Source organism: Hippocampus bargibanti, linkage group LG02 (genome assembly GCF_051943395.1).
Source record: "Hippocampus bargibanti isolate YZ-2025 linkage group LG02, ASM5194339v1, whole genome shotgun sequence".
Taxonomy (NCBI): domain Eukaryota; kingdom Metazoa; phylum Chordata; class Actinopteri; order Syngnathiformes; family Syngnathidae; genus Hippocampus; species Hippocampus bargibanti.
In genome coordinates, this window is record NC_142735.1 from 28,673,455 (window position 1) to 28,690,181 (window position 16,727).

General features: G+C 42.8%; 1 protein-coding gene across 2 annotated transcripts in view; it reads left to right on the plus strand.

Moving 5' to 3' along the window:
- The first annotated feature begins 3,370 nt into the window (after positions 1 to 3,370).
- The window catches only part of svep1 (sushi, von Willebrand factor type A, EGF and pentraxin domain containing 1), a 75,948-nt gene continuing 62,591 nt past the window's right edge, over positions 3,371 to 16,727 (plus strand). For both annotated transcript variants that reach the window (XM_088990780.1, XM_088990781.1), the window contains exons 1-2: positions 3,371 to 3,636; positions 4,771 to 5,345. In XM_088990780.1, coding sequence (XP_088846906.1) covers positions 4,836 to 5,345 — 510 coding nt within the window. In that variant the 5' untranslated portion in view covers positions 3,371 to 3,636; positions 4,771 to 4,835. The remainder of the gene's footprint in view (positions 3,637 to 4,770; positions 5,346 to 16,727) is intronic.

Here is a 16,727-nt window from a genome sequence, read left to right on the forward strand (position 1 = left end):
GTTGTGTGTCCATATGTTAAACGGAACTGACAAGCATAAATAAATAAAAAAATTACTTAACAAATATGGTTAAAAACTCAAGCAATGATGAATGAAATCATGTGCTTGCTTCTCCTTTTGAGAACACGTCTGTCTGCTCTCTGTCATCTGACCTACTGAGCATTTATATCATCAGGAATCTTGGATTATTTGCTGTAATGTTGAACTTCAGTTTTAGTTTGTGTATCTGAATGACTAATCGGTGAATTAATTGAATATAAATCTCTCTCTCTCTCTCTCTCTCTCTCTCTCTCTCTCTCTCTCTCTCTCTCTCTCTCTCTCTCTCTCTCTCTCTCTCTCTCTCTCTCTCTCTCTCTCTCTCTCTCTCTCTCTCTCTCTCTCTCTCTCTCTCTCTCTCTCTCTCTCTATCTCTCTTTTAATTTATATATAAATGATCATTATTATTTTTTTGAGCCAACATCGATTGTTGATAAATTCAGTCCCTCACTGCCATCGAGGCGACAAAACAAATTGTTCACCGTGGAATTGTACTGACAATAAGCCATCGAGAGGGGGTGCTATAGGGTAAGTCTTCGACGACAAACTGTTGTGGGAGAAAACGAATAAATAACTAAATAAATAAATAAACAAATAAATAAATACATAAATAAATAAAGAAAAGGAAAGGAAAGAGATGCCCACCAGTCTGGATGAATACAAGCAAGTTAAGTTTGTCCTCTTTTAGGATACATTCGTTGTCAATGAGGACGTCTCAAATGCTAACTATGCTAACACATAGGAAGCTAGCAGCCTGGGTATAAAAAGTACCCACTCATCGGTACCTTTACGTCCCTCCTATACTCAGATACGTTTTTTTCCCCCAAAATGAGACATGATAAAATGCTATCATCAGTATCTATAATCTAAATGTTTATGTAAAGTAAGAAAGTAAACTGAAGAGCGAAAGGTACCAAGGCTACTCAACTGGGGCTTTATCGCCGAGTACTCGTAATTCCACTGAAGATGCTAATACGTATAAAATCTTCTTCTTCTTTTCCTTTCGGCTTTTCCCTTGACGGGGTCGCCACAGCAAATCAGTGTCCTCCATCTTTAGAGGTTTGATCCGCATGTTTGTTTTGGCCAAGCTTTTTCGGATGCCCTTTCTGACACAACCCTCTGTATTTATCCGGGCTTGGGACCGGCATTAATACGTATAAAATATTATCCGTAAATTTATTATTAACAACATTTGGGTTATTTTTACCATGAAAACTTTAATAGTGGCTAATTGTGACTTTTGGGGAACATATACGTGCACGCGTGGACCCCTGCAGATGTGACTTCCTGCTTTTTGGCACCGCAGACCTCATCAGACTTGGTGATGGTCCCAAGGAAGACAGAGGGGCTTGTGCAATGGAGACGAGCCGGGCGTGCATGTGCGCGCGGCAGTCAGAGTCTGTGTTGTTCTGTGTGACGTGGCCACAGAAACCCAGCGCCCAACTTCCTTTTTGGGTTCAAACCGAAGACACTTGACTCTGCTGAAGACGCCCAACCGTGTGAGACAATGGGACCCATCAAGTAAAAATGTTCAACGTCGCAGATCAAAGAATGGATGTCCTGCAAAGCGCAAAATCTGAATTGGGAATGCTTTAAAGTGGTTGTAAGATGTCCAAGTCGGAAGTTCATATTCTTTACGAATGCAAGGACTTGTAAAAAAAAAAAATGTGGGAATTCAAGGAATGTCAAAACTCATTCCGCACATGCCTTGAAAGTGCTGAACAGCTGAAGTGGTTTTGACTCACGATCTCAGCATTAGCGTGGGAATGTCGCGGTGGGGGAAATCTGGAATATCGAAAAATAAAGTCCAGAATAAATTTAACAGTTTTAAATTAAATGTGTTTGACTAAAATGTGTACAAGTGAAACATAGTTTTACATTAATTACTGTATGGTTTCAATCAGCAATCAAACATGTGGCAAGGCAAGGTCAAAATGGTCTCCTATTAAGATAATGTTCAAGGTCTGGCCCAGGGGCCAAATACGGCCCGCGGTCAATTTTCTTCCGGCCCGCAGCTTCTGTCATCAAATCAATAACATTTGGCCCGCATGTAGAATGAATATACGTATTAGGTAGTAGCGCTGTTACCCGCATGCGCTACGTGCTGCCATCTAATTGAATGAGACCCCCAATTTTTTAAAATGGTGACTTTTTTTTTCTAAAAGGCAATTTTCTAAAACAATATTTGTTTTCTAAAATGGCGACAACCAACAAAAACAATTACTTATGTTTTACTCTAACAAAAAAGCTAATTTATTTATTTAGTATTTTAAAAAAGTGATGTTTAGTAATACGTACTCAATTTCAATTTTCAATGTCAATTCAATTTTGATTTGCATGTTTCAAATGAACCAAAACACATGCTCAAGATATCAAATTAAAAAAAAAAAAAAGAGAAATATAGAATGGCTCGCCATCATTTATTGAAATTGATTGCTGTTATATGGAAAGAATGTCCGCCCCTACATTTTTAACACACCAAAAAAATATACCTTTTTGCAAAAAAAGTTTAGACACCCGTGTTTTAAGATCAACATATTGTCTAGGAAAATGTGGAATGATGTGGGAATGTATGGCACAAATGAGCCGTTTGAATAATAAAAAAAATGCATCGCTCAACAGAAATATGCAAATATAAGTTACATTGGAAAAAAAGTGTGAGGTTATGTCATTTGAATGGGATTTCTTTTCCGATCACAACAGATGGAAAATACTTTTAGTATGTAAAACATACAAACCCAGAAGGAATTTGTCTCAATATGTCTTGTGGTCAAAAGCAACCGCGACAAACAAATGTACGTGTCTCATGCGGCAGAATATTGATGAAGGGCCGTTTGATGGGAAAAGTGGAGTTGTGGGAAATTGTGGAGACGAACTCTCCCTCCTCTGACGCTGGGGCGGTTTGTAGCGGAATGTGGAACAATTTGGATATTATTGGTCAGGAGTAAAATGAGGTGCATTCAACCCCCCCCCCCCCCCCAATCATTAATTCCCTTGCTTCTGTCTTTGTTTTGTTCATAGATAAAATTCTTTGGGGAAAGAGACCAAAAAATAAAGATGAGAGACTCCCTCTCATCTTTTGGGTAGGTATGACTTTGTCCTTGGCCTCATCCCACCCCACCCTTCTCTTCGGGAATGTTGACAGTCCACACATGTAGGGAGCGAGGTTGAAGACGATGGAAGGGGGGGGGGGGGGGTGAGCCAAAAGAAATGACTTCACCGCCGTGGCTGGACTGCCCCCTTTTTCCCCCCCTCAGCCTCTCTCTGTCTCCTAACTTTTTATTCCTGCCTCCTCCCTCCTCCCAAATGATTCTGGAAGAGAGTGTAGGGGCATTCAGAGCGGGGAGCGTGTACATAGGAGACGGTCAGCACGCCGGGAACTGAGGGGAAGCGTCTGGACTCTAAAAGGATGGCCTTTGTGGACAGGTTGCATTAGAGTTTGGGAAGAAAACAAGGGGCATGAGGTTTCTCTCTGCGTGGGGGGCAAGCCAAGGAAACACTGCATTGAAGAAGAAGCGATGCTTTTCAGGAACTTCGCACTGACCTTTGAGGACGCAAATTCCCCCACTTTGAATCGGACAAGCAATGTGGAAGGAATAGGTAAAACAAATAAGACATGGTATTGTTTGGTTGGGGGAAATGAATGGTTTTGATGGTTTGAATCTGTGGAGAAATGTGGAGCTGTAAAGTGTCTGTATTGCGTTGCAAATTTTCCTCCCCCAGAAATGTCAACTAAACTACTGAAAACTCACTGAAATGGGGCAATGACGCCCCCACAAACAAATGTAGATATATACAGTAAAGTCTCGTTATATCGATATCGGATATATCGATAGTCCCGGTTATATCGATACTATTTCTATGCACGCACGGAGAAAATTACATGCAAACAGGGTCGGATATATCGATAGTCCTGGTTATATCGATATTTTTTCGGACTCCCTTGAATATCTATATATATATATACAGTAAAGTCTCGTTATATCGATATTCAAGGGAGTCCGAAAAAATATCGATATAACCAGGACTATCGATATATCCGACCCTGTTTGCATGTAATTTTCTCCGTGCGTGCATAGAAATAGTATCGATATAACCGGGACTATCGATATATCCGATATCGATATAACGAGACTTTACTGTATATATATATATATATATATATATTGGATTTGGATTGGATTGGATATGCCTTTATTAGTCTCACGGTGGAGAAATTTACATTTCACAGCAGCAAAGTGATGAAAGGAATGAAAGTAGAAAAACAAAATATGTATATATATAAAATGTACATGCACAAATACATATATATATATATATATACATATATATATATATATATATATATACATATATGCACATACGTGCTGTACATACATACATACAGGCACACACACGCACACACACATACACATACATACATACATACATACATACATACATACATACATAATGCACATACAACCATACATACAATCATACGTACATACGTACATACATACATACATACATACATACATACATACATACATACATACATACATACATACATACATACAATCAGACATGTATATGTATATATGAATCAGATGTGGAATACCATCAAATTTGGACATTTGGTGAACGTGAAATTACATTTCCAATCATTTCGTAGCAGCTCTGAAGCGGCAAAACTGTGGGGATGATCAAATTGCAAGTCCAAACATTAATCTGTGAATTTTGTCACGTGCGCAGGACGCATTGATCTCTCGTAAGTCCTCCATTGACCTGCGCAGAGACCTTCCTCTGTGAGCCTCACCATGTGGCGGCAAAGGTCCACGTTGTCACAGTGGACCGGGCGCTTCCTCGTCCTGTGCGTCCTGGCGGTCTGGACGGCAGGGCAAATGCAGCCCCGCTCTTCCCGCCAAATGGCGTCTTCATCGTGGGCCGGGAACCTTTCGGAGAGCGCCGAAAGGAAAGTGGCGCGCCTCGGCGTGGCGTTCAAACGCAACGTCCGCCTGCTCCGTGACAAAAGCGCCTGCTTGGACCTGGTCTTCCTGGTGGACGAATCGTCCAGTGTGGGCGCTGGAAACTTTGGCAGCGAGCTGCGCTTCGTGCGTAAGATGCTCTCCGACTTCCCAGTGACGGCGGAGAACACGCGGGTGGCCCTCGTCACGTTTTCATCCAAGACCCACGTGGTGACGCGGGTGGACCACATCACGGCCCCCAAGCCGCATCAGCACAAGTGCTCCCTCTTCAACAAGGAGATCCCAGCAATCAATTACAGAGGCGGGGGAACTTACACCAAAGGAGCCTTCCAGCGGGCTGCGGTGAGTTGAAAAACGACACGGGCGTCTCGAGACCATGTGGTTTCATATCTGAGGTTGCGGCTAACTGCGTTAGCAGATTGACGATTAACGGTTCAACAGTTCTCATTTGAAAGACAACGGGAGAAACTTCCACCTACAGCTAAACGACTCAAAAGGTTTACAACCGCCTGCCGATGCTACAAGATGGTGGCAAAACCACCTCTTGTCTCGAAATGAATCGATTCACTTCACATCAACGGAGTTACTTAGTACAGCCAAACCAGCGTTTTTCCACCATAATCCGTTTCAGAAACCTGTTCTTACTTTAAGCAGAGCTTTAAAAAAGTCACCAACAGCTTCTATCCATTAACTTATTAGCTTGTTGTTTATCAAAGGGTCACTAACAAGTGTGTGTTGCAACGGGGCCAACATCTGTTAGCGAGTCATCATTAATTAGTACAAAGTTCGCGGCTTAATATCGCAGTGCCAAATCCATCATTCGGGAATTTTTTAATGGCAGAGACATTAATATTACGTACGGCGTCGATGCAGGCCAGCGTTTCAGAAGGCATCCCTCAAATACTGTATTTATAGTCAAAGTCAGCTTTATTGTCAAATATGCTTATATGCATGACATACAGCACAGATGAAATTACCGTCCTCTCGGACCCAGCATGCAAGGCATATACAGTCAAATCTGGGTTTTCAACCATAATCCGTTCCAGAAACCTGTTCCATCGATGAAAAGGTTTCTTCGGCCGTCATCTGTACTTCTTTGAAAGTGTCGGACGTTTCACTTCTCATTGCTGGTAGCTCTGGGGCAATTAGGCCTTTCAAACACCATAATCAGTCAGGACAATATAAGTAATCCGTGTGGCCTCACGGAATAGTCCTCTGCTCCCCCCAACCTTAAAGCAAGGACCTATCATTGCAAAGGTCTGGCACCGCCACCTCTGGACAGTCAGGATATGTATACATAGAGCCATTTATACCAGCAAATTTTAGTTCGCTGACGAAGCCTCTTGGGTGAGAAGCGAAACGTCCGACACCTTCAAAGAAGTACAGATGATGGCTGCAGAAACCTTTTCATCCCAGGTGCGTTCTACTAACTTGGGGACTGCTTTATTTCCTGTATATGTTACCTGTCCATGTTAAGCGCTTCGTTGCAGCTTCAGCAGTTGTTAAAGCGCTATATAAATCAATTGTATTGTATTGTATTGTATTGTATTGTATTGTATTGTATTGTATTGTAAAGTAATACTTTTATGAGGAAACCGGATATTGGCAGCAGTTCAACCGAATGCCAGGAAACTGGGTGAGATGTCAAACCTGAGTCAGTGGGATAGAAGCGATGACCAGACTTGCGAAAGGTCACTCAAAAATGTTCCTCGGACAAAACACTCCATCCCCCCACATAATCCCTCATGCAATTTTCTGAATTCTTGGTGCATTGTTCGTGAGCTGAATTGGCCTTTTTACCACCGCACTTGGAATTTCTTTAGAAGGAAAAGTGGTTACTATGTGTTAGCATACCCACATCAAGCGTGTTGCTAACTTTTCATGTGCTAAAATAGCAACCGTTAGCACTTACCAGGATACAAAGAGTGATGGAACACTGTAAATCAGCCTCAATGCTGTTATATGTTAGCATACCAAAGATGAGCTGTTTGCTGCCTTGCTATATGTGTTAGCCTCACAAGTGACAATCCGTGAGCTTTTAATCATTTCCCATCACAATTATGAGCAGATGAGACTGCGAAGCAATTGCCAGTCGCCTTGAGAAGTTGCAATACTATTCTATGTGAGCACACAAACTATGCCCTGGGAGGTTGCTACGTGTTGGCATAGCTACCGTTAGTGTGCTGGCTTGAGCTCTAGTCTCATGGGGAGGCTGTCAAACCGTTATCAGTCCGTCTGAACGTTTTTTTGAGTGGACTTGTGTTGCCATTTCGTGAGGTTGCTATCTAAACCGCGGCTCAAAGGTGAGCTTGTTTATGACTTGTTGATGCAAAGTCGCTCAACACGGACTCGCGCACTTGGCGTGCAGGAAGACAGACGGCCTGGTTCATCTGTCAAATCCGCTCTGTCCCAGCTGCGTAAATGAGCCTTGGTGCTGGTACGAAGACCTGGATGTCATGCTTTGGGTCTACCCTCAGCCATTTTTGCCTTCTGCGGTCTACTGACCCAAAGTTGTTGAAAAACACCCCAGACATTTTACACGTCGTCGGTTATGCTCGCTGGAGCGCTTTGTACTGAACCCCACCACCTCCCACCTCTCGCCCCAGCGCCCGTGTTTCCAGCGATTAGCCTTGGACCATATCTGTTGGCTAACAGCTTGGCCCTCAGGACAGTTTTTTTTCAACTCAACCCCCTTAAGTGAAGTGCTGATAAGGAGACTTCTGGCCTGGTCCCAACTTCTAAAAAACACCTTGAAAAAATAATGAATCACTTTGGGTCTGTGAGGGTGGGTCCTGAAAACTTAAAACAGTTCTCCCAAAACCCTCCCTAGGTGAGTTATCGTGACTTCCAAAACGTCCAATACCTCACGTAAAAATTTGGACTGGAGCTCACTGGTTCCCCAAAAATATATATCCTAATTTTGTTGAGCAAGACTTTCTTCTTTGGGCAAAACGCCAGCGATGACGCTAATTGATCATTGCATAACAAAAAAAACAGAGCCATGTTGGATTCCCTCTTGGAGGCTGGGACGCATTAAAGGGGGGGGGGGGGTGCAGGCAGGGGGTGGGGGGTGGGACATTTTTCCACCGGGTTTGCATGTGGAGACACGACTCTTTGGTCTCCAGCTGTCTCATGTCTCCGTCTCGGACGGCATAGGGTTCAAGCGTCGCGGTGATGTCTCATTTTTATCCCCCCATTTTTTTTGCTTTGCATTGTTTCCGGAAAGAATGCAGACAGAAAATGAAGGGGACAATCCAGAGAATTTTCACTTTTTTTGTCCCCCCCGTATGAGGAACGTTTGACATTTTTCCTCATTTCTGTGAAAGTGTAACATCAGTAGGCTCTCAACGCTCGTCGTTTGTCTCTCTCCCTTTTTTTTTTTTTTTTTTTTTTTAGGAAAGTCTTACATCAATTTTAGGGAGATGTGTCAGTTGGGTTTTGCGGAAAGGAAAGTACAAGGTTTATAGATCTTTTGTTATACATATTTATTAAAAGAAATTTCCTCATTGGTAATTTGTCTTTTTTTAGACAATTTTAACATTTGTATTTTGTCGTTGTTCTACCTTTTCTTTTGAGAATGTGCGAGATCAAGGGTTATCTTTTTTCTGAAAGTGGAATAGTCATGGATTGTCTACTCTTTAGGAAAGGTCTTTGTCAGGAATATGGTTTCTTTTAAGCAAAGCCCCAACATCAATCTTTTGTGTTCTCTTTGTGAGGATAGGGTGGTTGTCATGAATAGTTTGTCTTTTTTTAGGAAAGCGCAACATCAATATTTTGTCTTCCTTACCAAAGCGCTCCAGCAGTAGTTTGTATTTTCTTTCAGATGGCCCAACATCTGTCGTTTCTCCTTATTTTTAAATGCAATTACAAACTAAGTAATTGATTTTCATTTCAAGCATTTTGTGGTCATCGCGTCGTTTTTCAGGTTTGGATTTCTCGAGCGGACTTGATGGCCTCACTTTGGCCAGGATGCAAGGAAAGTTGATGTGGGGCGGGAGGGGAGGGGGGGGGGCTGAGTGGGAGTGAGGGGATGGAAGAATGTGAGGAAAAAGGCTAGAGGGAGGGGAAGAGAGAGACACACACAAAATGTGACAGCTCTTTTTTTCTTTCAAAGTGGCGGCATTTGAGTCTAGGTTAAAATAAATCACTTACCAGCGTTCTTTCTTAGCATGATCCCAGAGTTGTTTGGCTGGTCAGCATTTCAACTGGCAGGTGGGCAATCTCTTCCAAACTCACCCGGAAAGCCTTGATGCCAGACATGTCCAAAGCCCGGCCGGCCGAGGGGCCAAATGCGGCCGGTGGTCAATTTTCATCCGACCAATAGCGTCTGGCCCGCACATAAAATGAATACATTGGGCAGTAGCGCTGTTGCCTGTGTGTACTAACGGCTGCCATCTAGAGGCTCAATTAAGAACAGTAAAATAGTATATGACTCATTGAAACAGCGAGCCCCCCAATTTTCTAAATCAAAAAAAATCTATAATGGTGACAATCAACAAAAGAACTAATACTTCTATTACCATCTACTTCGTATTTCTAAGAACTGTTACAAAAAAGTTAGTGTTAAAAAGTGAGGTTCAGTGAATATTTAATTTCAACTTTCAATGTCAATTCAATTTTTATATGCATGTTTCAAATGAACCAAAACACATTCTCATGATAGCTGAAAATTAAAATCCAAAAGCAATTGTGAAACACAGGATGGCTCGTAGAAATTGATTTCAATTAATTGCTGTTATATGTAAACAGTATCTGAAACCCATGACAAAAAGTTACTGGACACCAGGGCAGACAACTCTGAAAAGTTGCCTGCCCCATTTTTCAGATCTTGAAACACAATAAGACGACTAATCGCAAAAAAATCCCATTGTTGCAACGTATTGAGGATTTTTTTTTATTAAGGAAAGTACCTACCACAAATGCTCCCTTGCTTAATTTATGGTAAATATCCCTTGCTGATGATTTTGCTCCAGTTGTCGTTGCACGACCTTATAACGCTCGGGAAAGTCCGGAAGTACGAAGTAGGCCTCTGATTGGCTGCTGTGCCGAGTATGCAATCTTATTTTATTTTTCAAAAAAGTTGTCGGCCACCCGGGCGGAGATGTTTTGTATGTTGTACGCCCGACGTAAAAGTTGCACGCCACGAGCGTCCGGGCAGACATTATTTCAGACACTGATGTAAAGAATGTCTGCCAAGTTTGCCCCCCACCCCTAAATCTGGACCAGCTGCAAAATGTTTGGACACCCTTGCTTAAGCCAGATTAATCACAGTCCAAATTTTTCGGGGCCGACTGGCAGCGTGTCTTTCCATGTTTGTCATCTCGCGTAATTAAGAGTACATTAGTGCGCAGTGAATGCATCAACACGGCTGACGTCCGTAATACGGACACGGGCCTGTCTGTGTCATGTCATCGTTTCAATAACTCCTAACCGACGCTAAACGATATTCATGGCCTTGATGGGCCTTGCCAAGTCGCAGCGGGCCGAACAAATAATGTGACTTTCATTCCAGTGAGTCAGCTCGAGGGCTCCCGTTTTCTCCCAGTTGTGTGTTTTCCATCCCGACCGAAGACCGCAAGGTGAAACGAGACCCGCGCTCATATGATTTGCGAGGTGGCAAAAGTACACCCTGCTCAGTGTTTCGTTGAAGGACGCATACCATTTGTGTGGCTAAAGCACAGGTGTCAAAGTCAAGGCTCGGGGGCCAAATCTGGCCCACCACATCATTTTATTCGGCCTGCGAATGCAAATCAAAATGATGAAATTCCATGATGCTTGCTAAAGTCTGAACCGAAATGTGAAAATGTCTCATGTAAACCACAATAACCGTCATCATTCTCAACTTCAAATTTGAAACCTACTTATTCATGAATTTGTTATGCGCTCCATATGTAATATGTAGAGGGGATGAAACATTTTATTGGCTTCCCCAAATTCATAACGGCCCTTGAGAGGAAATCATAACTACAATGTGGCCCGTGGCAAAAAATGGAAACAAAGAACCCATCATTGGTCATTGACGTCGCAAAAGAAAAAAAATATCAGATCTTAAAGGACAACCGACATCACTTTTTTTGTTTCCTAACTGACATCAGAAAAACGTTTTATAGCATCTAAAATACCCAAAACATTCAGTATGATATTTTTAGTCAAATGCAAAACACCAATAAAAATGACTTAAAGTGTCCAAAATATGCAAAAAAATGAACCCGGAAGTGGCCAGTTTCAGAAGGTGCCACCCCCTTCTTCGTGGTGTCACCCCAAGACGTCTTGCCTTGCTGGAGAATCAAAACAATGGCTTCAGATTCAGTGAATATGCTTTCTTGTTACTCATCCAGTTATGAATATGATTCAAATAGTTCTGAAGAGGAAAGCATACATGTTTGCAACCGATTAAAGAATTTATTCCGTGCCATTTTGAGGCAATAGGTGGGGGGAGAAAATGGCGACAAAGCTACGTGTATGGAATTAATCAGCCCGTTTCCACAGGCTGATTAATTCCTTACACGGAGCTTTGTCGCCCCCTTCTGCCTCTTTTTGGTGCAGCACAAAGTTTTCAGACCAAACAAGTACAGCAAAATGCATTGACGTGATGGAAGGACTGCTACAATGTGTCCTTTTTTCGGTCAGGGGCGTTCCTTCAGTGACGTAGGGTGAGGACTCGTCACCAACTCAAAAACCAGACTTCCGGAATATTCAACGCAAGTCTTAAAACGTAAAATATAGCTATATGCGGTGCAATCTTTGTAAAATACGCTCAGTAAAAGTCATTTGAAGCCATTTTACAAATTATGGACACAACTTGTCCGGAGACGTCGGTTGTCCTTTAATGTACTGTATTTTCCAGACTATGAGGCGCACCGAAAAGCCTTGATTGTCTTGAAAAGATGACCCTGCGCCTTATAAGCAAGGGCTTAAAAGGCGCAGAGTCTTATATGTGAAGTAATATTGAGCTGCAAAAGGACTCGGAAAGACGGTCAGGAGCCACTGACTACATTTCCCCACAGGGGTCGCCACAGCAAATCAGTGCCCTGCATCTTTAGAGGTTTGATCTGCATGTTTGTTTTGGCCAAGCTTTTACGTCAGATGCCCTTCCTGACACAACCCTCTGTATTTATCCGGGCTTGGGACCGGCACACCAAGACTCATGTCCCTTTGTGGCTACAGAACAAGCAACTCACTCAGTCAAAGGCTCCCAAACACGAAATGGTCATCGGCACAGCAACATTCAAAAAAGCAAAAACTATACTCACCATTCAGCTCTAATGGTAATCATTACTATACAGTATGCCTATTTTGCTTGATTCAGTGGGAAAGGCCGAAAGGAAAAGAAGAAGAACAAGCAGTGTGCATTGCATTCTGGGATATATAAATCCCTCTTCCCAGTTGATGCAAAACAAAAAGTAATTTTAAGCACTAATGGCTTATTGAAGACCCAAGGATATATAGCAGGGGTCGGGAACCTATGGTTCGCGAGCCATATAGAGCTCTTTTGATAATTGCATATGGCTCGCCGATAAAACTAGATACATATTGTCGTTTTTTTTTCACCGTTCATTTTCTGTTGGGGCTGCAGTTGGCGGAAAGCGCAATTTTGATTGGATGACACTGACCTAGGTTGGCCGAAAGTGCTTTTTTGATTGGATGATACTGGCCGTCATGTTGAAACAGGTAAAGCCCTTTAAATGAGCCCAACGAGTTCAGCTTGAATGCACCGGAGCATTCGCTTTTGAGGAGAGAAAAGGTTCTGATTCTAATTTGCAATGAAACAATACCATCGATGAAACAGTCGAATGTCAGTGACATTTTAACAAGCCCCATGTTAACGTTAGCATCGACATACTTCTGCGAGAAGATATTGCAGATAGCAAGTGTGGAAGCTTATGAGCCGTGTGCAGGCTAGCTAGCAGTAACTTTGCCTCTGGACTGGCAAGTTGAATTTCATTTCGATTGTTTGCCTGGATTTTTACCAACCACGAAGAACGGAAAACCATTCATGTTACAGTGAGTACTATCACAAAGTTAGTTTAAATAACACATTCTGACATTTTGTTTAAAAGTGGCCGCGCGTGCGTGCGTGTTTGCGTGCGCGTGTGTGCGCGCGCATGCCCGTGTATGTGTGAGCGCGACCACACGTGTGCGTGTGGCTCTCACTGAAAAACATTTCAGTATGATTTTACTTTTATGGCTCTCTTCGTCAAAAAGGTTCCCGACCCCTGATATGTAGTATGTCATCGTACTACAGTAGGTATGAATTTATCTTTCGACTGTTAGAGCGTCTGTGTTTTATACTTCCCCGTTCGGTGTTTGACTTAAACGACAACCGACGTCACCTTTTTGTTTCTTAACTGACATCAGAAAAACGTTTTATAGCATTTAAAATACCCAAAACACGCAGTATGATATTTTTATTCAGATGCCAAACACCAATAAAAATGACTTAGAGTGTCCAAAATCTGCAAGAAATTAAGCTGCAAATTGGGCATTTTCAGAAAGTCCCGCCCCCAGATTGTGACGTTACGCCAACACGTCTTGCATTGCTTGAGAATCAAAACAATGGCTTCAGATTCGGAGAAGATGCTTTCTTGTTACTCATCCAGTTACGAATATGATTCAAATAGTTCTGGAAAGCATACATGTTTGCAATCGATTAAAGAATATATTCCATGCCATTTTGAGGCAACATTGGGGAGAAACGATCACCAGAAAAGAGGCACAAAATGGCGACCTCCTGTGGCCGCCGCTGTTTCCACAGGCTGATAAATTCCTTATATGGAGCTTGGACACCCTCTTCTGGCGGCTTTTGGGTGCAACACAAGGTTTTCAGACCAAACAATACAGCCAGATACATTGATGTGATGGAAGGACTGCTACAATGTGTCTTTTTTCGGTCAGGGGGCGTTCCTTTAGTGACGTCACGTACGGACTCGTCACCAACTCAAAAACTAGACTTCCTGAATATTCAGCGCGAGTCTTAAAACGTAAAATATAGCTATATGCGGTGGAATCTTTTTACAATAAAAATACGCTCAGTAGAAGTCATTTGAAGCCATTTTACAAATTATGGACACAACTTGTCCGGAGACGTCGGTTGTCCTTTAAACATACATTCCATACAAAATGTAGCACTAAAACAACTTACGAACAAATTCACCTCACGAATGACCGCTCGGAACGTATCTCATTTGTAAGGGGAACGTTTGTCCTCATCCACGACTGAAAAAACATTTTGTGAAAACATGTGTACTCGTTTCTGCTGGGGAAGGGGTTAAAGAAGGAAGATTGATCATCTCTGAACATTATATTTAAATATATATAATACAGTGATACTTTGGCTTACGAACTTAATTGGTTCCCAGAGTGTGTAAGGCGAAAAGTGTATATCCCAAAAATTAATTTCCCATAGGAAACCATTAAAATGAAAATAATCCGTTCCCAGGTGTCATGATCTGGTTGGCGACCAAGGGGGGGCGCTGTCGGCCCCGCCTGCACCTGCACAGGTGCTGGTCGTCCCGATCAGATTGGCGACCAACGGGTAGCGACGTCAGCCCTGCCTGCCTCGCAGGTGCTGGTCGTCTTAATCACTGACACTTAAAAGGAGACCCGGCACGACCATCCGGTGTCGGTTCATTGTTTGCTGCTTGTTTGCTGCATGCGTTGTGTATGTGTTTGTTTAACCTTGGCGGACTTTTACTTTTGGTCTTCTTTTGCTACTTTGTATTTTTTCCATTCAGATGTTTTACATTTTGTTCCTGCTGACTTTATTTTAATACAATTTGTCACACAACCTCCTGCTCCCTCCTGCCTGCTTCTTGGGATCCGCACCCGCCATCACCACCTCGCAAACCGTGACACCAGGTCCCCATAAAACATAATTTTCTACTTTCTAATTTTCTAAGACTTAAAACTACACAAAATATACCTTATTTTATATATAATAAATGTGCTGTGGTATTATAATTAAAGAAATAAACTATACTGTATAATAACATGGTTTTATTTACCTTTGTGATGGTCGTTGATGGCTTGATGGAATGGAGTGTCCGGGTTCCTCAGCATTAAACACTTGATGAGGAACTTAGCCTTCTTCTTTCACCATCTTGTGGAATGATCCCTTTTAGGTGCTTTCTCTGCAATCATTTTACCTTGTTCCTCATCAATTGTGTTCTGTTTAGCTGGGTTGATAGCTTTTTTTCACCAAGTGTATAGATGGCTTGTGCGGGTTATTTGTGGAGCCTGATTAATGGGAATTTTCACCTTGCAGTCTACACTCTGCCTTCGAACTATTAAAGTTGAAACAAGTGCAAATGTCACTGTTTTCTATCCATTTTGTCAGACTCTCTGTCGTCTGCCTGTCTCTTTAATGTTTAAGCCACCTCTCCTCACTGCTGCGTTCTTGACCAATCACGTGGCTTTAACTGAAGACTGGGGGCGGGGAATAGAGGACAAAAAATGTTGGGTGCCATTTTCTTTTTTGGAGAACGGTTTCACTCTCTCTCTGTCTCTAACGCCTACCCCTCTGCTGCATTCATGACCATTCATGTGGCTTTAACCGACAACTGGCGAGGGGGAATAGAGGGCCAAAACAAGCCGGCTGCCATTTTCTTGTTAGGAGAACGGCCTCGTTCGTGAACGACACATCACTCATTCTGGCAGGTCCGTGTGTATCCTGAAAAATAGTTTGTATGCCAAGGTAACATTTTCATAAATTTAACGTTCGTAAACTGAAAAGTTCGTAAACCAAGGGGTTCGTAAACCGAGGTTCTATATATTTATATATTGTGATATAATATATTCAGCATCTGACTATTAGACTGTTTTGTTGACATTCACTTTATTGGAGCACCGTCTAATGCAGGGGTGTCCAAAGTCGGTCCTCGAGGGCCGCCGTCCTGCCTGTTTTCCAGCTCTCGCAAGAGCAACGCACCTGATTCAAATCATCAGGACCATTTTGATGCTGCTTCAGAGCTAGCTGATGAGCTGATCATTTGAATCAGGTGTGTTGCTCCTGGGAGAGCTGGAAAACAGGCAGGACAGCGGCCCTCGAGGACCGACTTTGGACACCGCTGGTCTAATGGAAACATAATATGACCCCAGCCTATCCTGTAGCCTTATAATGTGGTGTGCCATATATATAAAAAATATTTGTAAACATTTCATTCTTTGAATGTGCGCCTTATAATGCTTATTAACGATACAGCATTCATTGGGGGTGCACCTTATACTCTGGTAGAATACGGTACCGCCTTTTTCTTCGCGGTTTCTTTACTCTGGTGTGCTTGATTCGCTCGTCATTAGCAAGGTTTGATTTCTGGCTCTGGCCTCCCTGTGTGGAGTTTGGATGTTCACCCCGTCTGTGTCTGCGTGGGTTTTCGCCGGGTACTGTGGTTTCCTCCCACATTCTAAAAACATGCATAGCGTGTCAATGGAATATTCTTAAATTGTCCCTGGGTGTGTTTCGTCGAGGCAGGGGTCCCATGAGAGTGACGAATGTTGACCTCTGCTCTGAAAAAAAAGCAGCATTTGCCCAAAATGGAGACAAGGTGTTTGATCTGGGTGCCAAGTGTGAGGCCAGACAGTGATAAAACAATAAGAGCGGTCTCCGCTTTCTGTCTCGGCAACTGCCATTTCCCGCCAATCTCCATCCCTTTGGGGATAACTTCTTCCCACTAGCGGTGGACGTCTGCCGCTGGCCTTCGCGCGGCCTCCCCGCCTGTCGCTGAT